Genomic DNA, 25,990 nt, shown 5'->3' with positions numbered 1-25,990 from the left:
CTGTCTTAAACTGTCCAAAACCCTTTTACTCAAATTATGTCACAATTTTATCTGAACAATATTTAAGAGGTAAAATAAACATAGAACTAATAACATATTGATAATTAAATCTACTACAGAATATTTGTTTTTAAAAGTATGTTATTAATATTGTTCGGCTCTTCAATTTAAACATTAAACAAAGGAAGATTAATCAGTAATCTAGTTCAATTGGTCCTAGCATTCAATAGTACATAACTGAAGTTGGACCTTGCCATACAGGTTAAGCTATTAGAGACTAAGTGCTTGGTTAGTCATAAGCAGGGTTATTTACCTATAGTACTATTCAAGAATACTGTTATTTCATTAATGTACAATTCTTTTAGCATAGTGGTGGTACATTACCAGTGTCAGTAACTGAAACTGATGTTATGCCCTTCAAAACTGTTAATACATTTCAGTTATTTTGTATTTTCAATTTAAACTAATATATTTATATTTAAAAACAATTTTTTTTAAAAATAGATGTCTTTTTTATCATCCTGTAATGCAGAAATTATAAAATTTTTAAAAAAAAATATTGTGAAAAATAAAAGGTTAATTTTTGAACAAATTTAGTATTTTTTTTAAGAAAAATTATTATTTTTTAATATTGCCATATTTATCCTTAAGCAAAAATATTATTTATCAGTATTAAAAGCATATTTATATTTAAAGGATTAGGTATTCACTTTTGTTGCTCAATGAATTGTGAAGCTTCAAAAGTTATAAACCTTTTCCTATTATATTATATTATTTTCTTTTACTAAGTTATAGTAAATTGTATAAAAAATATCAAGTATTTATTGATACATGTAATTACATGTAATGGTAAAAATTCTATAGGTGTGTACAATGGTTACGCCTGTAGAATTTTTACCTTTTACAAAAGTTCAAGGTTTTGGACACTTTAAGACAGTTTAGGACAGTTTTACCCAGTTTAGGACAGTTTTACCCAGTTTAAGACAGTAAAACCCACGTGTCCTGTCGAAAACCAGTTTAGGACGTCCAAAACCCCAACCCTGACCCTCAGCTATATTTAGTTAGGAGAAATAAAATTTCTCAAAAAAAAAGCGTTGAGGGGAAACAATTTAATAAGGGTGCAAACAAAGTTTTACAGAGATCCCTATTGGATCGGAAAAGAAGGGAAAAAATTAAATCAAAATTTTGAGCAAGTGAATTGCAGTCGTAGTGGAATTGAAATTAAATGAAACATTCATTCTTGTAAATTGGGAGGTAGTTTTATGTTATTAGTTGGAGGTGGTAGTTTTATGTTTCTTAAACGTTAGATAAAACTGATCCTCCTTCTCAACCATTGATATTATTCTGCCATTTCACTGCTCATGGCAACCAGTTGACAAATTCATAGTGGTGACATGAGTGTCAGTAATAAAGGCAAATTCCTCATTCAAACATCAATTTTTATTAAAACATCTTATTATATGAACACAATTACAAATTTGGAACTAAAATGTTAATCACATATTCACGACAAATTTTACATTTCACTAACCAAGAAAGGACTTTTGCTTTTCAAGGATAATCTCTAACTTTATTCTTAATGTATCATTAATGATCCTTTTATGTTGTGCAATGCTTTAAATGTTAGCCGAATTATTCAGCTGATAGCAACATACACTTAGTAATGTCACTAAAACATCACCCAATAGTGAAAAAGTGAGAAGTCCTCACTCAAGGCCCTCAGAACAACCATCGGAAAATTAACAAAAAGCTTGAATACAGAATTAAACAAGGAAAATTACTGTTCCGTGAGTGAAAATTCGTAACATAATTGCCGCAGCATAAAGATAAAGAGAAGAAGACAGTTTTACATTTCCTCTTTTGAGGTAAAAGAGCAAATTTGCTGTGAAGAAACTTCTGACAGGGATTAGTGGGGCAAAAAATGCAGCTTTGTTTTTGATAAAAAAATCCAGATCTGGCATGTTTAAATCACCAAAAGATTTTTAAAATAGAAAATCTTATTCTGTTTTATACTAGAGAGAGGTAGCATTCAGAGCTGGAAAATGTAAATTTGGTGACCAAACCTTAACTTTTATTTATAATATTTTTTGTTTCGTTTTTGCAACAGAAGAAAGAGACAGGTGTTTTCGGGAAACTCAGAGAGTGTCGGTGAAGACACTAATTGGTAAAAAAATCTCGGGAATTTTGGCTTCACTAAAGATGTTTAACTGTTGAGTAAAAATAAAAAAGAGGAGTGTGTATGATCTGTTAGTAATAAAATCTAGGACATTGCAGTATTTCAAGAGGAACAAAAAAAAATCCTAAGTGAACAAGTAAAATTTACATATTGCACAATTAAATATATACAGTGGAACCTGCTTGAAGTTTTTCAAGGGAATGGAAAAAAATGACTTATTAAACGTAAACAAAATTCTAACGGTTAATGGTTAAAAATACACAAATTTTTTGCTTTATTGATAGCTAAAATTAGTAATTTTTCTGTACCATTCATTTTATCTATAACTAAAAGTGTGAAATGTTTTTTACTGTTTTTTCTTCAATGACAGCGTTTACCTTTAAATGCATAAGTTTTATCGGGTAAAAGATTGAAAAACAGTCCACATTCCTCCATGTTAAAAATGTCATTTGGTTGATAACCTGAAATAAGTTCAGGTAATTTAGCTTTCCATTTTTCAGCTTCTTGTGAATCAACGCTGTTATAATCTCCTTTAATTGTTTTATAAACTAATCCAGCTAACTTTTTCATCCAATCAATCCATCCATTTAAAGGCGTGAAATCAATGTTCAATTTCTCCACAATCTCTAAAGCTTTCCCTCCAAGTAGAGTTCCGTTAACAGGAATTTTCAAAGATCTTGCTTGTTTAAACCATATAATAAGTTTTTCTTCAACATCTTTGTATTTTCCTCTTTTTACTATTTTTATTTTCGAGGACAAAGCGGAACATGAAGAGTTTAAAATATCATTCTTGGAAATAATGCAATTTATCGCAGCAACAGGGAGACTTAAAATTTTTGTTAATTGAGAATAGCAGTCAACAGCTTTAAAATTTTTACTTTGTCCTCAATATATAGTATTTAATGCCTTTACAGGACATTTTCAACAACAAAAAAAATTTCTATGATATTTAAGATTAAAATCAAAATGAACCTTCACACTAAGAAAATTTCCAACGAAATGCTGCTAAATGTTTTGATGTATCTTTCACATCAGTCACTGAAGGGGTGGGGACAGCAGTGCAATGCATGCATGATCAGGCTTTCCGATTTTCATTTACAGTGGACACAATGTCAAAGTGATTCCCCTCATTCTTACCAGCTTCATTGTTCATCTAAAGGTTCACATTCCTTTGCTCACACCTGTTCCCGACGAATCACTTTCTTTTATGTAATGGAGGTGCAAGGAAGGCCTGTTGTCTTTGTTAATTTTGCATAGTTCACATATCTGTTTTTGTCACAGAAAGGTACAAAATTGACATTTGTCGCAAAATTGACGAAAATGGGTCCCATAAAAACATGCACCGAGGGACCTATATTGGGATGTCTAGATTTTTTAATATTGATCCTAGAATGACTTTCAATATTGGAGCAAGATTCATTTCTATCTAGGACCAATATTAAAACATTTAGACATCCCAATGTTTAACCAACATTATAAATCCATGAAGAAACTGCAGAGAAAATGATATCGGTCCATTATTGAATACCATTCTAGGACCAATATTAAAAAATCTGGCCATCATAATGTTTACCCAACGTTTTAAGTCTGTAAGTCTCCAACATAGAAAATAATATTGACTCATTATTGAAAGCTATTCTAGGGCCAATATTGCAAAACACAGAGACCCCAATATTGGCTTGTAGATTGTTTTTTACATTTAAAAATAACATTACGATATAGAAATTAATGCTCTTTTCAAATTCACTTCTCGCTGCCCTCTATTTGCTATGTTTCTATTGCAAATCCATACAGAGTTTTGATAAATTTTTTACTGTTATTACGGCACTAAAAACTTTAATTACATATTTGATCATTGAATTTTGATGTGACGATTCCACCATTTTGCAATCTATTTTTCAGTATGGCCATTAATTTGCATGTAGTTCTTAAATGTCTGATATATTTTATTCAATGTTATTACCACACATGAAATTCCTTGTACTTATATCCTATTTGTAACTTTCCCATATTTTTAAGTTTGTTTGGAAATAATTATTTTGTTTCAAACTATCGAATAACATTATTTATGAACTTAAAATTAACATTTTTAAAATTCCAGACTGCTTTATATATATATATATATATTTCTATTTTCAGTATAAACCACCAGGCTCTAGAAAGCTCCATGATATCCTTGGAGTTGAAACCGGTGGACCTGGGGGAAGACGACTCGGAGAAACAGGTCATTCCGTCTCTGATTATCTTAAATTCAAAGATCTCATCATTCGAATGTTGGATTATGATGCTAAAACAAGAATTAGTCCATATCATGCCTTACAGCACAGCTTTTTTAAACGTACAACTGATGAAAGTACAAATACTACTCACAGTGCCAGCACAAGTCCAGCAATGGAACAAGGCTCTGTTTCAAATACTGGCCCATCTGGGTCTAGCTCTGGTAGCTCTTGTAAGTTATATTTTTTTGTAATGTAAATTTTTAATGTAAAAATGAATAGTTAGTAAAATTTTTTAATAATTACAATTGATTTTTAGTACTCCACAAAATTTTAACTTTATCAAAGGTATTTGAATATATATATATATATATATATTTANGTGTGTGTGTGTGTGTGTGTGTAAATAAACAAAAGTTTTGTCATGAGAGCCTTAATGTATTATGAATTAGATTTAACATTACAATGAAACCCCAATTATTGTACCCATTAAACCAGTGTGTTAGAAAATTAAAGTTGAAAATCAAATCCTTCTTGATTAATAATCAAACAATTTACAAATCTCATTTTATGATTCATATTGATGGAATTCAAGTTTGTTCTTTTTGACCAACTTTGGTTTTTGGTTATATTTTTGATTTTGCATTCTTATGATGTTTTTTAAGCTAATTAAAATTTTATGATAAAATATTATGCAGCATCACAATACCTTTAAAAATTAGTGACGAATAAAATATTTGTTTTATGAGAATAAGAGAAGTTATTTTTCCTAATCTTATTTAAGTAAAGCTTGTATAACTCACCTTTTATAACCACTAAATCACTTTTAGAAATTCAGTGAGTTTTGTCTCAAAAATTTAGAACAATTAAAATATGTAATTAGATATTATCAATAGGAAATTTAAATCTGTATCTCATTTTGTATCTCATTTTGAAAGTTTATTTTTATTTAAACTGATGAAACTGATTTGAATAATGATAAAAATTCTAAAAACAAAGAAATTCTTGAAAATTATATAAGCAAGTAATATATAACACTAAATTACTTTTCTGAAAATGCTAATTGTAATGATATAACTTAATCAGAAAAAAATCCCAAGCAATCTTTGAGGGATGCTCTCTATAACTCTGATTGTTGGCAAGCTTGCATTTTACATGCTTGCAAAGATACTGTAGAGTAGATTAAATATCAATTGTCAGTTTATCTGGATAAATTAGTATTTACAGAGCTGCCAACTTTCTATGCTTTATGGGAAAATCTCTATCAGTAGTAGCTAAGTTTATTTAATGTTTGATTTTTTGTTTTGTAAATTTGGTTTAAAGTTATTTTCTATGATAATGTAAATGATTCTATAGTTCATATAAAGTGCCCCTTTGTTCCTGCTTTATTGTGTTGAGGCTTTTAAAATTTTGCAAAATTAGCACAAGCTTAGAAAGCTTTAGTTTTTAATTGTCTACCACTCTATAAAATATTTTGCAAGAAGCATAGTAATCAGCAGTCTTGTTATTATAAAACTATTTTGTTTACAAACTCATAGTATTTATAGCATTAATCTCTTTTTGTTTAATTTTGTTAGATTGTGGTGATTATTGATACTTTAATGTATTTTGCAGCCTCTTCAGCACCTCCTCAAGCAACTGGAAGGGCACGTTCTGATCCAACACATCAGCACCCTTATGGACAATTGCAGCATAGTTATACTCAAACTGGATCATGTAATTTACAATATGGAACAGCTCTTATAACTACTGCATCTTTGTCAGCTATGGAATGTGAGAGCCCAATAACTAGTATAGCTGGCACAGGTATATTTCGTTCCTCTCAAAAACTGCATGCATGGAATTCTATTGGGGTAGCGAGTGCTCCTGTAACTGTTACTCCTAGTATTGCAAGTGGAACAGTTACAGTTGGTCAACATACTCACTCTAGTGCTCCTGCTAGTCGTGCAGGATATTCTCATCTTCATAGCCATAACCATTCCTATCGAAGACACCTTCATCCAACACAGTCAAGTGCATCACATGTAATGGGTGCAGTTGGTTTTGATCCCCTCCAGTCTTTCCAGCCACCATCAACTTTTAGTGCTGTCAACAACAGTCGAAGCCAAGCATGCTCTTCCTCAACAACTGTGTCTTCCCAACTAATGCCGATGGACGCTAGCAATAGCCTCTTTACTTCAATAGATTGTGCACCTACATCTTTGAATGTACAACTGGGGGGCTATCAACCAGTACTCTACACTGGAGCAGTGTATAGTGTGCAAACAACAGTTCCTTCATACCTAGGCACAAACTTTTCTCAATTGGGTTTACATCAGTCCCCCACCACACAGCCTTCCACAGAAATTTCATCTCAAAAACAATCATCTGAAAGGGAAGAATCACCAATGGTTGGTGTGTGTGTTGAGCAAAGTCCTGTTGCTAGCCATTGACAAAGATATCCCTGTAGTATATTAGATTTATTGGCAAATAACTGTTCTTTCGCCATTTTCTTTATTTTTCAAAAGCTTCATACTAATAAGCTAATCAAAAACTATTTATTAAAATTGTTAAAAATCATTGAGAAGACCATGGCAAAAGAACAGTACTTTTCCAACATTGAAAGAATTCCACTGGCAGTAGTGTAGAAGTCACTGATTTATTTTGTAAATAGTATATAGCTATGTGACTATTTATTGCTTTGCCAGTGGAAGCATCATATAAATAGTATCATTCTATGATGAAATATATCATAGAAGAGTCATGAAGTAGAAGCATAGCACATGTTTTCAGTGATAATTTTTCCTCAGTTTATTTGAAATGTAAATAAGAGAGGTATTTCTCTCTTGTATAGTTTTTCTGCATTTGTGTACATATTATACATAAACACATGTATATATATATTTACATACACACTCACATATATATATAAATATATATATTTATAAATATATCTATATATATAAATATATATATTCACATACATACGTACATACACATAATACATTAATAATGTATTCATATAATGCAGTCAGCAATCAATAACTTCTGCTTAAACCTATATTGTCACTCATATTACCTTCCTGAAGATTCAAATAATATTTTTATTCTGTCATGGGACGTCAGGGTTTAATCATCTTAATCAGACTTATTTATCTGAAATTCATAAGTTCATGTCATGTTGTCCATGTTTGAAATTTTAGGAAGGTAAATGTGTTGTCTTTCATCTGATGAGTTTCTAAATAAAAAAAATCATAAATAATGTTCCTAGATTTTTGTTTATTTTGATTTGTTAACTGTTTTACTCAAATTTGATACAAACTTTTGTCTCATTTCTCCCAAACTGATTTATTTTTATGACCTTTTTTATTGTATGTTGATATCATCTCTCAAAAATGTAGTTAATCACAAGCCATTAACTTGACTTATTATTTATTTTATAGTTACATAATTTATTCACATCTTGATTCATAGTTTTTATAAAATATGTTGAAATAAAAATTTGAGTTGTTGCATTGAATTATTTATTATCTGTTTTAGCATTAAAAATTAAAGAGCTATCTCATTTAAACTACACAAATATTATTTCTGAAATACATGCTATCCTTAAAAAGCTTCTAATAATCATAAGATATAAATTTCTTACAGATATCAATTGAAAAATTCTTAAACAATGTAAATGCAAATTATTAATTTCCAAAAAGAGCTAAGTCTGTTAAACGCCAAATTTGGTCATATTTTCGATTATGTTGTTAAAATAACAATGTTTAAATGAATGTAAAAATTTTATATCTCACAATTAAAGTTATTTTCTAGTCATTATTTTAATGAAATAATTTTAATAAATAGTTGTTCTAAGTGATTCCTTTGCTTGAAATCATCTTATGAGTTACACAAATTTGTTCAAGAATTTTTGGATTTCTGCAGTAACACTGATGGTTAAACATATATAACAATTACTATGATTCCATTAAAAAAAAAAACTTTTATATATTTAATCCCATTTAGTGTGACACTCATGCTGTGACACTTGTTGCATTATACAAATTTACTTCTTTTTAAAGTTTTTCATAAATAGCAATTTAGTTTGAGTTACCTCTTTAGATTTCATTTCACTTGTGTATTTTTTGAGGAAAGTCACCCTTTTTTTCTTTAAATGTTTTCAGTGAATGTTAGTGAATAAAAGTAATTTAAAATGTACAGAGCGCTAAAAAAAACGACCGCCCTGAATAACTTTCGATCTAATGACTGGATCTTCACGTACTATGATTCATTCTTCATGATTCGAGAAGTTGAAAAAAATGCTTCAAATATGCAAATTAATTAGAGCAGACAATATCTTAAGATACGGAATCAGACACAAAAATGTACTTTTGAAAATTGTAAAAACGAAAATTGTAACGTAACAACAGGCACTCTAGAATTACATTTCAAAAATTTGCATCCCAAAAAATACTTAACAACTTATATCTTTTCAAGAAGTGCTAAGTTTTAAAATGGTGCGATATATCTTGGTTAAAGATTGACACTAGTATAAATTTTTTATGTTTATGAAGTATTAGTTTCGAAGTGTAAATATCTGAAATTAATATCTGAAGTGTCTCTTGTAGCATTAAAATTTAGCCATTTTACTTTTACCTCTATAAAAATCTCTACATAGCACTGTCATTTTTGAAAATTAATGCACAAAAATAAAAGGTATGATACATTTTCGAAACTTACACTCCTAGAAAATATGTCGGTCCAAAAAATATATGTTTTGCGATGTAGCTTTTTTCTGTATAGTTTTATAGTGTTCACTGTGACTTTAAAATTTTAGTCCCCCCCCCCCTAAGAAAAACAATATTCAATTGCCATTGTTGAAAAACCTTACAACTTAAATTCAAATTGTATTACACCACCTTAAAGAATAGCACACATAGGAAATATTCTGTCCAAAAAAAAAAAAATTCTTATTATTATTTTCGCTTTCCAAATTTATAAGATTAAACTCTTTAATGCTCTTTTTTTTTTCTTTCAAATTTTAGTCTCTTTTTTTCTAACGTAAAAAACCTAATTTCGATTTTCAATGTCGAACAGTAAGTATTTTGAAATTTTATTTTTTAAATAAAAATAATATATTTAAGATTCCTATTTACCGGGAGGAGGGGTAACGAACAAAGTTATAAGTTTCAATTTTGTTCAAATTTGACATAATTTTAAGCTTTCTATCGAGAAATTTATAAAAAAGGAAACTAAATTTAAAGTTAGAAACACACAAAATCTTGAAATCTGAAAATCAACATTAAAGAAATGAAATGTCAAAATATATTATTTTTTTAAAGTTTGTTTTAAGGAATCTCGCTGATAATAATAAAAAATAATTAACTAATGATTTTAATTTTAATTGTAACTATTTTAAATCATAAAAAGTAAAAGAAAACACCATAGATGGAAGAAAAAAAACTAAGATTTAATAAAAAAAATGCAATACTACTCTAACAAGTTCACATTATTTTATACTGATTAGGAGGGCAATAATTGTATGTTTTTGAAATTATTTTTACTAAAATTGGGGCATTTTAAGCAAATCATATACTGATAAAAGAAAAGAAAACAAAATTGTTATAAAACGTTTAAATAAATAATGTACTTTGAAAAGTTATAAAATTATTATTTAACTGAAGAAATGCAGAAATTTTCCTTTTTTTTTTTTTTTTTTTTAAAAAGCAGAAAGTTGCTTTTCTTCACAAAATTAATTTTACTTAGAACATTGCCAGAGGTGAAATTACTGAAAACTAGTATTCTTCCCCCAAAGGGTTTTCTTGATTCCCCCCAAAGGGTTTGCTTGATTCCCCTGAAGGGTTTGCTAAAAGAAATTCAACAAGCCTTAGTTTCTATAGGTGACCATCATCTGTACCTGCAGATCGTAAATTATCAGAGAAGGGTGTCATCGGCACTGTCGTGGCAATGAAGGATGCAATGCTATACAGTTTGTAGGGTAATTTCGTTGCCAGAGTAATAAGTAAACTTCAACATTTTACTTAAAGAAGAAACAATGTATTTAAACTTTTATTTTTCAATAAGCAAGCGGGAAGAAAAGGGGGAAGATAGCAATTTTTTTTTTTTTTTTAAAATCTAACCAGATAGCAAAACGATATAATTTAGCATTAGAAAGATGCTAAAAAGCGCTATACTCCTGAATCCTATCTTCTATTTTTACAGCTAATATTATATAAGATTAAAGTATTCGATCGAACATTCGAACTTAAAATTATCATTTATTTCATTACTTTTGATCCAGCGCAACTTTTTGTGAAAGACACCTCAGATTAATAATAAATAAACATTTATTTATAAAACAAAACAATAAATTAGCCAATTTATTAACAATTAAACAATAAATAGCAATTTTTCAATAAATTCGGTTGGCGAACTAGAAAAACTTTTTCAATCGTCAAGTAGCTTCGTCACAATTATTTACATCTTGCGGAGTAAATAACACCCCGCATGATCCATAAATAATGCATTGTATGATTAGGGTGCAGCACCTGAAAATAATAATAATAAAAAATATTTTTTTTAGAAAATAGTAACAAAAAAAAAAGAAAGAAAACAGAAATTTTGAATTAAGTTTTTTGACGCGTTAAATCTAAATGAATTTAAATCACTTTTTCAATCTCTTTTCTCGGTGGTTATCGCTACGAATTTCCAAAGTTTTAAAAATCATAATATTTTTAATACGACAAAATTATGATGCGTGGATTTCGAATTTTATTTATCTCTTTTGAAGCTCTTTATTTGCGCTTATTTCATATAGTTAATCATGGTGACTTTTTAATCGTGTTTTTGGAGGTTCCAAGGATTTCCTCACGTTTCTTATAATCCTCATCTTTTTAATACGATATTATAATAACGCGCGATATATTGAATTACTTTAAGCTTTACTAATGAGCTTTATTTGTGACAATTTTTATCGAAAATTAAAGCAATTTTTCTATTGGATTCTTGGGCACTACGTATTTCCACATGGTTTTGAGAATCCATATTTTTTAATATGTATTTATACGACACTCGAATCTATTTAAACGTGCACTTAATTTTTGACAATTTTCAATTTTATTTCAAATCAGAATTTTTTTCCTTCTTTTTATCGCCTTTTTTTAACAGTTATTGCTACTCTAATCCTTATATTTTTAATCCGGTAATTATCTATATATATATATAAATAGATATAGATATATATAGAGAGAGAAATTTTTTTTACTACGTACTATTTTTCAGTCATTTTTGTAATTCATTTTATTGGTCATTTATTTAAATAATGTGTAATAAGAAGGAGTTCGGAGCCATTGGTCGAAATTGTTTGCGGACCGGGTATAGTGAACTCCCGGTTATAGTGAACCGAAATTTCGGTCCCTTGAAGGTTCACTATAGCGGGGTTTGACTGTATATTATATATATGTAATACAAAAATTAAATACTTTTGTATTAATAAAAGCATTAAAACTTCATTCCTATTCATAAAATATCTTTAGTAAAGGATAAGGGTAGAAATTCTATTTTGGGACTTCAAGGCTAAAAACATGCCAATGAATAATAATTAGATTTATACTTCAAAAGAGAAGTTATTTTAAGATCTTTCACTTCCATATAAGGAAAGATTAAACGATTTGCTTTGAGTAATAAATAAATTTGATGAGGCGTAAGAATACAGAAAAAGCATATGACTGGACTTTTTTACACTGTTTAATCATCCTATAAAACGCAGAGCACTAGTTTTTGCGTGGCTTTTTGTTGTTTATCATGCTTAAATAAAATCCGTCTGCTTAGACGGGACATGGGTCTCCCCCCATCTCCAGCGGGAGGAGGCTAAGATGCATGCTTTCACCATCGCTGCTAAATAAAAAGATTATGCACAGCATGGACTCGTTCATCATGCTGCTTTGACTACTAATTAACTAAAAAATAACGGTGTGGTTACACCGTTATTATATATATATACATCATCATGTTTAAAATAATATAATAGTAAAATATTGATAATACTAAAAATTCAATGTAGAAAAGAATGTTATTTAAATTTTCATCTGTAAGGTCCTGTATATTCTTTGCGAAAACATGTTTTTTAAATGCATAATATAGTTTCTTTAATGTTTAATTCATCAATACCAGAAACTTGACTCCGACTTTTGCTCAATTTTTGCATTTCCTTTTTTTTTTTAAAGAAGTTCTATATAAAATGTTGACAAATAATACCTACTTTTAGGGGGGGGGAGTAACTTGCAAACCCGTTTACTATGTAATCTTTAATCAGTAAAATACAAGCAATTGAATTGTTTTAAACAAAAATAAATTTTTTGATGTCTGCGTTCTCAAAAGAGTAATTGATGTTCGTCGATTTTTGATCATTAATACTAAAAGCAGCTCTTGAAGGATGATGCTAAAAATGTTATGTTTTTTTCGTCTCATTCTTGTGTGCAATGCATGTGAAAATTTAATTTAGATAGAGCACAATATTTACTACTTTTTTTGTTTTTGAAATTTAAATGTTACGTAAATTATTTGGCTAAAATTGTTGGTTTAGTACATAGCACCTTAAAATAATTATTGTTTAATAATAATTAAATAATAACTGTTAAAAATTTCTGATGCGACCATGTAAAATTATTTTTACATTATAAAAAATATTAGGTGCTTTATTGGTTTCGCTCTCTGGAAAAATTTCTACGTTTTAATAAATATTTTGTTACAGGTGTTTCGTTAAGTACAATATCAGATACTAAAAGAATAAAGTTTCGTAAGTATTTCTCCATTTAATTTCAGTGGAAAAAAGAAGTGGAAGAAAATTTATGGATTAGTAATTTGAATATTTTAAAATTATTTTCTTTATTGTCTCAATTATTACAAAAAATGACAATTTAAAAATTTAAGCAAAATTATTTTAGGATTTTGAGGAAATTTTTTTTTAAAGTTAAAATTTCCACTCAATTGAAATGTAAATATATTATAATTATATAGTGTGGTTTTTATTTTATAATTCCAGAATATGAATAATGTATGATAATTGTGAAATTACAGATGGCAGGAGTAAAATGAGAGATTATTATAGAGATAATAAAATTGGCTAGAGATTGATAACATTGACTCTTTTCTAAATTTAAAAAAGAAAGGAATGCATTTAAAATTAAAAATAAACACTTGAAAATTATTAATGATTTAAAACTTATCAAAAAACTCATTGTATAAAGAAAAGAAGAAAAATATAAATAAAAGTTTAGCTTCTCAAGTATTATTTCTTAATTAAATTTGAAATATTGATTCAAAAATTCCACTTGACAGAAAATATACTTTGGAATAAGTGGGAGGAAAATGGATTGTAGCAGAAATCGGTAATAATTTTTTTTTTAGTATTTCTGTATTGCTAAGTAAATAATGTATGCGATGACATTAAAAACTATTGTTCTATGTTTTATTGCTTCACAACAATGCAGAAAATTAAGTAAAATTATATCGCTGAATTATTCTATTATCATTCAAATCTTCCCCTTTGCTTATTCCAAAAATAAAATATTACGCAACATAATAACAGAAAATATGAAACTATTATTAAATAGCATCAAAATCAATGCAAAATAATATAATGGCGAACGCTAGATAATATTAATTTGTATTAAATCTAACATTATATAATGCTTTGAAAATAGCGATCTGGTTTTCTGATGTTATCTAAAATGAGGTGCTACTTGGGTAGTCAGTCCTCGATTTGGGAGATGATTCGCCCAATAGTCTATCCGCCTATCTCATTAAAACTAGATTAATCTTCATTCAAGGTGAGTGAAGTCATTAATCAGAATATTTCTATATACCACATTCGGAAATACGCCATTCGCCTAACTGTTTAATCACTATGGAAATAAACAGGGGTGAACCCAACAGTCAGAAGCAAAGTTTTCCCTTTAAACTGAACAGTGGGGGTAAATTTCCCTTTCATTAAATGTCATCTTTGCTGTTCAGGCATATTTTCGTTGTTTCACTGAGATGGAGACCCTTAAAAAGAATAAAATTCTTAACATATTCATTACATTAAGATCAAAGTAAAAGTAAATATAATAAAGTGCAAAAACAATAAAGTGCTATTATACAGTAGTTTTTTTTCTGTTATGTCGACAATCAATATTATTTCTACAGCTTTCTAACAATCAAAAGAAATAAGTAAAATTAAGATATAATTTTAAAAAATAATAGTGACTATTAATAGTAAACAACTGTGAAAAGAAAAGTGAAAAGAAGTAATAGTAAACAACTTTCTTTCTATTTAATGAATTATTTTGTAATACGACAGATAATTTGTATATCTGTTTAATGCAATACATTTCTTTACAGCGAGATTTTTCATACTGAAAATATAATAAAGTGCAAAAACAATAAAGTGCTATTATATGGTAGTTTTTTTTTCTGTTATGTCGACAATCAATATTATTTCTACAACTTTCTAAAAATCAAAAGAAATAACTAAAATTAAGATATAATTCTTAAAAAAGTTAGTGACCATCTTAAAATATTTAAATGGATATGTTCCCGTTGGTGGGGTAACCAAATAATAATAATACAATAAAATATAAGGAATATCATAATAACTTAGTTGTGAGTATTGTTAAATAATAGTAAGTAGCAGTTTGGAAAAATTTAAAAACTGAGATTAAAAATTATAAATTTGTAGCTCTAGTTTCAGAGATATCTTACCTATGACTGAACTGTAATATAAAAGTACTTAATGCACTTTAATTAATCAGCTTGATTTCAAAAATAAATATAGGTTATGAGGCTACGCCGGTATATTGATAAAGAATTAAATAGCCAAGCACAGTGAAACACGATAATATCGAACAAATCTTAATGAAGCGATTAAAATCTAAATCTAATTAGATTAATTTAATCTATTTTTTCTTAAAAAATGAATCAGAATAAATAAATGATAGAATAAAAAGTACATATTTTTGCAGATTTTTTTTTCCATTTTTATATTATGATTAGTCAAAACTTTAAGATCGATTTCACTAATTTTTTTTTTAAAAAAAAAAGATCATCAAAAAACTATAATTTTAGCCCACCTCTAATTTAAAAACAAAAACGAATTAATTTGTTTCCTAAAATATTTTTTATTCGTATTAAACTATTTAATTCACTTCAGTTTCAGGTTTTTATAACCAAATTAAGTTTCTATTTTTTAAATTATGCCTCTATTGCAAATAATAACTAGCATATCTCCTAGATTATTATGCTAAAAAAACTGTTAACCAACATTTTTACCTCCCCCCCCCCAAGCGACTCATAATAAGCAATTTTTATTTTATTTCTCTATCGCAAAGTTTTTGACACCAGAACATATTTGCACGTCTGTAGCAAATAATCTATAAGAAAAGAGGAAACTTTGGAATCGTTTAAGCTAAGGTTATGAAATTCCGGCAGGGGATTCAAGAAACAATTTTAGCCCTCAAGTTAAAAAACAAAACAAAAAAATTACATTTAATACATTCAGGAGACATGTTCGAAAAGCGGATTTTTATCATGGGTTTACCAATACGGATTGTTAAAAGATGATTCTGTGTTTTAGAGATTTAAAATAAAATAACACCAGCGGGTATAGTTATCTAACTTATCGCTCTATTTGCTCAAAAGTGAGTTTTGAGTAGATTGCACATTCTTTATCATTCATTTTTTTAAATCAATTATGTCTTGCCAATGTGTGATGACGTCACCGAATCAGTACATTGAAAATTTTCTGAAACCATGCGTTATTTTAATTATATCTACACTTTTGAAATGACTTTGTTTAAATCTAAATTATGCAAAGTTATAGTTGAAATTAATTAAAAGTAAAAAAAAATGGTACTCGAAACACTACTGCAAATAGCAATCGAAATTTTTAAAAAATAATAACTTACATACGGAAGCACAAATCATTGAAAAAATTTCTTGATTGTGATTAATCTGAACCAGAGGTCGGAAAAACTATACTATTATTACAACTACAGTTTTGCAACCACTTTACAACAATTAACAACCACTTTGTTATGAATATAGTTAATTACAACTGCGACTACTCTGTTACAAATGTAGTTAATTCCTACTACTTTTTTTAATGTAGTAGCTACTTCACTACTTTAAGAAGACTAACTTTGCTGGAAAACTCAATTTACACCTATGTTCAAAATGGAATAAGAAACGGCTTACGCTAAATATAAGGGAATAATTGAGAAATATTTATTCATGTTTGCGAAAGAAATTACTATTTGTTGATTGGAGAAGATTTTCATTTATCAAGGAAATATTTTATGAAGAAGTTGATGATTACTATTAGTTTGATGTAATTACAGAAAAGGCAATAACAATAGAACATTTATCCTGAAGATGTTAATGTTGAGTCTCCGTAAAAGAAGTTCATGTATTTATTTTCAAATGTCCATACTTTATTCCAAAAATCAGATTTGATAAACAATAAAGAAACGTGTTTTATTTTAGAAATACTTTTAGAAGATACAAATATGACACAGAAGATAACAAAACAATAAGCAGCAGCAAAATAATGAAGCCTTATATATAAGGAAGGCATAGGAAAAATGATGATTTTTGTACAAATTTTCAATTAATTAGCGGTCGGACTGAGAGGCCTTCGGACCCCTCAGTTCTGAAGCCAAGAGTATTAAATTAAAAGTGACTGAATTGTTCCCAACCGTTAGTTAGGAGCATGGAAAGAGATGCATAGTTGGCGATTTATCAACAGATGAAATAGCCGGAAACAAAGTCAACTCCACGTTATTAATGCTAAAGTTTTAAATAATTTGGCTATAGCTTAACCACCAAAAAACCCGCTGGAGTTAATATAACCCAGTAACAGAAACATTTTTGTGGTACGAGAAATAGAGTAACTTAAGGAATATACATAGAATTAAAAATAGATTTTGGTGTTCGATTTAGTGGTGACAGTAAATTAATACGCTATACATTTGGATTGAAAAAAAAAAGGAAGCCGTTATATTGATTGTTAACAAGAGAATAAAAAATTTTATATTTGCTTTTTATAAAATACAATAAAAAAATAAATAATTGGTTTAATTTACTTAAAAAAAATTAATTTATGAAATTAAAGAAATTTTATAAGGTAGGAAAAATAATGACTATTTACATCACAATATTCACATGAGGCAGTTTGTTATTCCAAAACATTTTTGTTCGAATTTGTTCATTTAACCTTTAATTTTTTATGCCTTTTTCGATAGCGAATATTTAGTTTAAGAAATTATCAAAGTCTTGCAATTTTGTTGAGTGTTCTTTTATTTCCTTTAAGAAATTAGGTACATAGAAAATACGTTCCCTTCCTTTGACATAACATCAATGTTTCACGAGTGTGCATTAGCAGTCACCAAAGTGATTAATTATCTATTTTTCGTAATGGTTAGTTTAAGTATTAGTTATACGTGATTTTAAATACCTAATTTTTGTTAACGCTGAGCTAGAGCCCCGGCATTCGTTTCTTTGCATCAATTGACTGTTCCGCGAAGACTCTTCAAATTCGAAAAATTAGTTGCGTTAAAACCGTGTTTCTTTTCTAAACTAATGTTAAAAGTAATTGCCAGGAATTGCTATAAACTAGTTTCTTTCGTATCGCACTACTCACTGCACTACTTTTTTTATTAAAAAAGTATCACACTACTCACTGCACTACTTTTTTTATTAAAAAAGTATCACACAACTCACTGCACTACTTTTCTTATTAAAAAGTATTACACTACTCACTGCACTACTTTTTTTATTGAAAAAGTATCACACTACTCACTGCACTACTTTTCTTATTAAAAAAGTATCACACAACTCACTGCACAACTTTTTTTATTAAAAAAGTATCACACTACTCACTGCACTACTTTCTTTATAAAAAAAGTATCACACTACTCACTGCACTACTTTTCTTATTAAAAAAGTATTACACTACTCACTGCACCACTTTTTTATTAAAAAAGCATCACACTACTCACTGCACTACTTTTTTTTATTAAAAAAGTATCACACTACTCACTGCACAACTTTTTTTATTAAAAAAGTATCACACTACACTACAAACTACGAAAAAAAAAGCAGCGACTATAGTACTTTCGCTACTTGCATTGCGCCAGTGGCGTAGTTTGGAGGAAGGTTAGGGGGACTAAACCCCCTCCGAAATTATATATATTACTTGATTAATGAGCTATCGTACGGTAACTAGAATGCATATATAAAATTTTTTTATTATTAATTTTTTTCGTACTTTAAGCATTTGTTGTTGTTTTGGTCGACCATTAAGGCAAAGGGGGTGCGATTGTTCTTGTTTTCCAGTGGTGTCACCTATGGCTAAGAAGTTGACTTCTTCCACACCACACGTCACACCCGTTTATAGGGCGGACTCATTCATTCATTCACAGATCGTAATTTTGACCTGAACCAGAGAACGATTAATATCCAATTCAGTACCCCCAGAAATATTAATTTGTTATGGGAGGGGCCGGGATGGCCTGGTCGGTAGGGCACTGGGCCCATGTCGAAGAGGTCGTGGGTTCGATCCTCGCCGGCCGAAGACTCCCCGTGTAGTAGATGGTGACTGATGCACGCTAAATCTGTCGAGTCTCAAAGTCCTCCATGTTCCCATAACAAATCAATATCTCTAGGGGTACTGATCCAGGAGTTTCCTTGTCTTCTGGATAGGTTCAAAATTACAAGGTTACGAAGTTGAACATTAGTAGTCGTAAACCCATGAAATTGGGTCGGCTGTTCAATTACGGTTATAAAATAAAATAAAATTTGTTTTGGGGAGCCGTGATGGCTCAGGGGATAGAGCGTTCGCCTTCCAATGAGGTGAACCGGGGTTCGATCACGGCGATGACTGGTCGATACGAATTCCCATCCGGCTTGCACCGACCACAGTGTTAACGTGAAATATCCTCAGTGGTAGACGGATCATGGGTTAGAGTCCCCATGAAGTCAGGCTAACAGTATGAGGTTCTCGTGGTCGTCCTCTCCATGTAACGCAAATACGGGTTAGTTCCATCAAAAAGTCCTCCGCGATGGTAAATTTCTCCCAATACTTGATCCAGGAGTTCCCTTGTCTTCTGGATTGGGCTCAAAATATAAGGCTACATAGTTGAACATAAGTAGTCGTAAACCCAAAATATTGGGTCGGCTGTTCAACGACGGTTATAAAATAAAATAAAATTTGTTTTGGGGAGCCGCGATGGCTCAGGGGATAGAGCGTTCGCCTTCCAATGAGGTGAACCGGGGTTCGATCACGACGATGACTGGTCGATACGAATTCCGCATCCGGCTTGCACCGACCACAGTGTTAACGTGAAATATCCTCAGTGGTAGACGGATCATGGGTTAGAGTCCCCTTGCCGTCAGACTAACCGTGGGAGGTTCTCGTAGTCTTCCTCTCCATGTAAAGCAAATGCGGGTCAGTTCCATCAAAAAGTCCTCCACAAAGGCAAATTTCTCCCAATACTCGATCCAGGATTTCCCTTGTCTTCTAGATTGGGTTCAAGAGTGCAAGGCTATGGAGTTGAGCATTAGTTGTCGTAAACCAAAAATTGTGTCGGTTGTTCAACGACTTTTATTAATTTTTGTTATCAATAAAATCAAAGAAAACTTGAAGAAAAAACAATCGAAATTTATTTTTTTTGAAGCACAGGAATATATACTGCATACATTTCTTTGCATTGCTGTCTCGTTGGCATTAGTACTTAACACCAATCTGCATATACTAAATAATGCAAAATTAATTTATGAAAGGAGGCAACGTCCCATGAGTAACGCTTGAGGTTCAGCTTAGAATTCCACAAANTATAGAATGCCTCATACGAGTTTTAATATATTGATATATTGAATCATAAGCTTAAAACAGATTTCTCTTATTAATTTTAAGACGTAGAAATCGTTCTTTCACAAAGAGTCATAAAAAGTTAAGATGCCAATTAAAGATAATTTTCTGAAGTTAATGGGCAATAATTCTTAGAAAAATACGTATCTAGAAAATCCCAAAAATTCCCTATCGTATATATATACATGTACGTGTGAATTACGCTCGTTGCGTACTTCACCATATCTCAAATTTTACTCCTCCATTTTGGACACAATTATTGAAATTCGTTTATGATCAACGCAAGAAATAATTTTTAGTCCTTATTTATTTTTTAATAGTATTCGGAAAAAAAATTTGAGTTGTAATGCATTTCGAATTTTTTACAACTTTTTGAAGTTTTTAATTTTATTTGACAAAATTCTACATTTCTTATGAAATCGGCTGAATAGTTTCTGAGATATTTATTTTTAAACAGTCGTATATTTCAAATATGAATCCTTAAGAAATATTTGTCCGATTCCGTTCAAATTTTGGATAAAATCACACACTTTAGAATAGTGTAAGTATTCATATACCTGGAAATAAAAAGCTCGTTTGATTATTATTAAATGAAATGATAAAAATGATAGATAAATATTAAAAATTATTTTTCTCCTGAAATTATTATTGGGTAAACGTGTCTTATTGTGTGCAAAAGTAATTTAATTCGCTTAAAAAGATCTCGAGAAATGGTCTAATTTTTGACTGCTGTTCTACTAAACAATTGGGACCGCATTTTTCAGATATCTGATATATTTTGGAAGTCAAAAAACGGAATTCGTAAAAAAAGAGAAAAAAATGGCGTTTCTATTCAGCGGAAGAGCGTTTATGTGACTGATTTAGTAACTTAAAATATCGTCTGTGCAAATTAATTAGCATATTTAAAGTTAGACCCTTCCATTAAAATTGAGCCTTATTACATGAAAATCGCGTACAATTCCAATTATCCAGAGAGTGAATTTTTAGAGCACCTTACAAACCATGATAGATTCAAAATAAACTGATTAATTAAAACTAAATTTAAAATTAGCCAACTTTATACTCCCTTAACTTAATGTCGCACCATTTAATTGAGCGGTTTGACTTTGCTTCCGCAATGGTGTTTTATAACGGTAGTTTTCAAATATTTTTTTTTTGTTTTGTTATGTCAATAAAAAATATCTCCAACGTGCTAAAAAGCAAATAATGTCTTTTTTGCATGAAATCGAATTGAATTGAAAACTTTGATTTTAAAATCTTTTGGTTAACGAGACATATTTTCTTTACATTCCTTATCCCAAATCACGTTTTTCTTTACCAGCATACATAGAAAATAAACAATCACCATCAATACAATAGGCGAAATGTGTCATTTTTCTTAAAACCGCGTTCTCAGAAATTCGTTGAGATACATTTCGTTTCTTAAACCCTTTGATCAATTCAACACCAGCTTTTTTGGTGTCATTCATTTCTCAAAACCATTATCATATGTCACGTGCATAACTTGAGCATACGTTATTCAAAATGCAAGTAAATTTTCTAATTCCGATTATGTAAAATAAGAAATTAGTTAATTAATTTTGATAAATTACCCGTATTATAGTTTAGGGCCTTTACAGGTTTGCATTCAAAAGGCATAGATGTCCTTAGCATTGAGTTTTTGCTTTATCTGCAATAGTTGACAAATAAATTTGAATTGATTGCAATATTTTTTCTACTCATTTATTCTCATAAATAACAAACATGAGTATAATGAATAAAATAATAAATAAATACCGTCGATTAGTGTTACTCTGTTTTAAACTTCTAATCAGAAACTTTTCTCTTTCAACTGGGAAAATTTCTTTTTTCTAGTTTCTTCATTCAGTAAATATTCAAGACCGTGGTGGCTAAGCAAAGTTAATCTTATAACCGGGATAATTTTATCCATCAGATATTTTCCATTTAAAACTGCCTCTAAATTCAATTTTTGAATATTCATTGCATAACTAGATAAAATAAACTTGAGTACTGTTAAAAAAATTGATTTATTTCATTTTTTCATAAATTATGCTTAAACTATGAGCTTGTTAAGTTGTTAGGTTCCTGTTGTAATTTATTAGTTAATTATTAGCAAAAATAATGAAAACAAAAAAAGAGAACCTATAGGTGCGTAAATGATTGATGTGAGGAAGGTAAGTAATATGATTACGCAGTTTGAAAAAATATTACCCCAAATCTTCTCAAAAAAGAAACCGCCGCGTCGTTTTCCTGAAAACAACGTCAGTCAGAGAAATGCTGGATTCATCCACTTTTTTAGGAAAAGTAAACACTGTACAAATTTCTTTTCCCTTTGTTTCCTAGATAGAAGAACGCCATCTATCATCACAAATGCTTAAAATTTTTGTCAGCCAATGTTTCCCCCCCGAGAATTTCGTAACTATAAAATCTTCGGTTTTCAAATTGAAATATCTTTCATTAATTTGACTTTTTCTTTATATTTCCATCATTCTCAAGTAGTTTTCATCAATTTGAATGTTTCTTTCTATTTCCATCTTTCACAAGTATCTTTCATCAATTTGAATGTTTCTTTCCATTTCAATTATTCCCAAGTATATTTCATCAATTTGAATGTTTCTTTCCATTTCAATTATTCCCAAGTATCTTTCATCAATTTGAATGTTTCTTTCTATTTCCATCATTCTCAAGAATCTTTCTTTAATTTGAATTCTTCGCTCTATTTCCATCATTCTCAAGTATCTTTCATCAATTTGAATGTTTCTTTCTATTTTCATCATTCCCAAGTATCTTTCATCAATTTGAATGTTTCTTTTTATTTCCATTATTCTCAAGTATCTTTCATCAATTTGAATGTTCCTCTTTACTTCCATCATTCCTTTTTCATAAAAATTGTATCGGTCATGAATACAAGTGTCAAAATTTGTGAACATTACAACTAACAGCCCTGATTATTTGCAAGGTATACAAAAGCTTGTTAAGTAACTGCTCTTCGCCAAGCGCTACGTCACCCGACCCGGTTGTCGGTTGAATGCTCTGCCTCTCGAGATTTTATTCTTTCGCTCGATCTCAAAATGTACCGGTGATATTATCAACATAGATGATATAAATAAATTTTCAAGAAAATATCTTAATAAATAGCACAGTACTGTTAATAAATTTTGCAAAAATGCAGTAATAAACCAGCCATAAATAAAAATAACCATTTTTCCTGCACCCCAGTGGTTGAGGAAGAGGTGGTTGTATGCCCGTTAGACGAAGAAACTCTCCTAAATGTTGCTTTTTACTCAGGGACTGCGCCAACTTTTGGGGTTTATGTTACGTCTATGGAAGCTAGACTTTGACCATGGTATATGTGGAGTGTGGAGAAACCGCTTTACCATGAAACGCCTATTCTAAGCTCACCGGACAAATAATTAGTCACCCTAGTAAGCAAGCACCGATGAATCATTAGGTATCGCTAGATAGCGCAGTGGTCAAGTGGCGCGCTCAACTGTGGGCATGCTGCTTCAACGTGATATCAAAGGCGAGTAGCTATCAATTAGATATTTTTGTTTGAAGCGGAAATTATGTGTAAATATGGGTAAGTGTAAGAATGTGATAGAGTGGAAAAAAGGGGCAATTGCGTTTGACCGTGCCAATGGTCATACGGTGAATAAAGTTGCGGCATTTGTTGGTGTTTCAATGCAGACTGTTCAACGTCTCTACAAGAAGTGGTGTAATGCACGTAGTCACGAAGGACAAAGTCATAATTGTGGTCGGAAAAAGATCCTGCATGAAAGAGACCGGGGACGTGTTTCATGACTTGTCAATCAAACTCGCTGACAAACCCAACAGAAATTGCTTCAGTTAGTGAATGAAGGTCCATCCCACCCTGTTAGTGAGAAAAAATTGGGACTGCAGCTGCATGCAATTAATTAAGGAGTCGAACATCTCGTAAGAGACCATTGCTCACACAGGCACATAAAGCTGTGAGACTTCAGAGGGCTAGAAGCCACCGAAAGTGGACAGTTGCTGACTGGCGGAATGTAATATGGTCTGACGAATCAAGTTTTTGCCTTTATTCAGAAGAAGCAAGTCGTCTTTGTGCAACGAAGAGCAGATAAAACATTTCCTTTTGACTGTGTGGAAGGTCAGGTTCAAGCCGAAGGTGGGTCTGACATGATTTTGGGGAGATTTTCTTATTATGGATTGGATATTATTTTATGAACACTCAGACACTCAATTACATCTCGACTGGCCTGCAAAATCACCTGACTTCAACTCCATTGAAAATCTTTGGGACACGTTGGAACAACGGGTAAAACCATGAAATCAGCTTTCTCGCAATTTGGTGCATTTGTGCGATCAAATACTCAACGAGTGGCTTAAACTGGATTCGACTTAACTGTATAACCTTGTGGACTTCCTTTCTAACCAAATCCAGGATTTTATGGAACCCAGAAACGGTGTTACACGCTATTAAATTATGCTTTTCATGATTTCTTTAAGGGTGACTAATTTTTTGTCCGGTGTGCTTATTTATAAAGAGTTGAGAGAAACGAAAATCCTTACATTTAGACAATTTCATTGTCTAGATACCATTTCTTTTACATTTAGAAAAGTAATAAAGTATTTACTGTACATCTGGAGGTACTCCGTATTTTTCCTTAATTTCAAGGAGCTCAATCACATACAGACTAACTCTGTAAGTCTTTTATTGAAAAAAATGTATAATAATCAAAATCTACAGCGTTTATTTAAATATTCATCAAAAACAGTAATAGGAAATTAATTTTATCTGTAAGATAACAATTATTTTCTTCATAGTTTCAAATTCAATAATTAGAATCAATGCTTAAATTGATCAAAACGTAGCATGAAGAAATGACTGAATTTGACTAAGTTGCTTTTGAAGAACAATATCAAGTTTTTCCCTAAAACTAAATAATATTGCAAAATTTTTCAAATTTATGATTACTTTCTTACCAAAAGAAAGGAAAAAACCACGTTTTTTAGGCAATGCTATCTTGTGCTTCAAAATACATTCTAAAATAAAATAATATCTTTTATTTTAGAAAATTCATCCAAAATAAAGTGTTATCTAGCACGCTAGAATACGTTTCTGAAATAAAATGTTATCTTGAACTTAAGAATAGCTTTCAAAATAAAATGTTATATTGAACATTAGAATAACTTTCTAACATAAAATAATAGTTTTCACCTCAAAAAGCAATCGGTTACTTTAGTTTGAAATGCCCAAAAAATCAGATGAACTTCAAACGAACTGTTCCAAGGAAGAAAAAGTTATACTATGTTAAAAAAGTCGTAAAATTTCGGGAACAGAAAGTGAACGGTGTATCGATGTTTATCTTTGACACAACAATTTATGAATGGCATCTTTCAAAAAACTACTAGCGAAGGAAATAATAGAGTACAAGCATCACTTCGTTTCGAAAGACAGAAGAAAAACAAAAAAACAAAAATGAATACAATAAGTTAACGCCAAATATTATACCGCAGCAGCAGAAAACGTCAAATACTTTTTCATTTGTATTTCAACCACCGGCAAACACGGTAAGCGACATTTTCATTGCTTTTTTATTTGTTCATTTTGATTTTATATCGCTTTTATTACGTCTTTTGGATGAATCGAAAATCATGGCCGAAATTTTATATCATTTAGTAGAATATTGAGTTTCTTTTTGATTTGATGATGTTTTAGATGTGGTTTCAATCGATCTTGAAATAATC

At 30.1% G+C, this 25,990-nt stretch overlaps 1 protein-coding gene across 1 annotated transcript in view; it reads left to right on the top strand.

The window, feature by feature from the left end:
* The window catches only part of LOC107446636 (dual specificity tyrosine-phosphorylation-regulated kinase 1A), a gene marked incomplete in the record, with an annotated part of 54,737 nt that extends 46,846 nt beyond the window's left edge, over nucleotides 1-7,891 (top strand). The window contains 2 exon segments of the mRNA XM_043042173.2: nucleotides 4,316-4,625; nucleotides 6,007-7,891. Of these exon segments, the coding sequence (XP_042898107.1) occupies nucleotides 4,316-4,625; nucleotides 6,007-6,824 (1,128 nt within the window).
* Nucleotides 7,892-25,990: the final 18,099 nt, after the last annotated feature.

Source organism: Parasteatoda tepidariorum, chromosome X2 (genome assembly GCF_043381705.1).
Source record: "Parasteatoda tepidariorum isolate YZ-2023 chromosome X2, CAS_Ptep_4.0, whole genome shotgun sequence".
NCBI lineage: Eukaryota > Metazoa > Arthropoda > Arachnida > Araneae > Theridiidae > Parasteatoda > Parasteatoda tepidariorum.
Note: the sequence above shows the minus strand (reverse complement) of the source record. Positions and strands in the feature narration are given on the sequence as shown.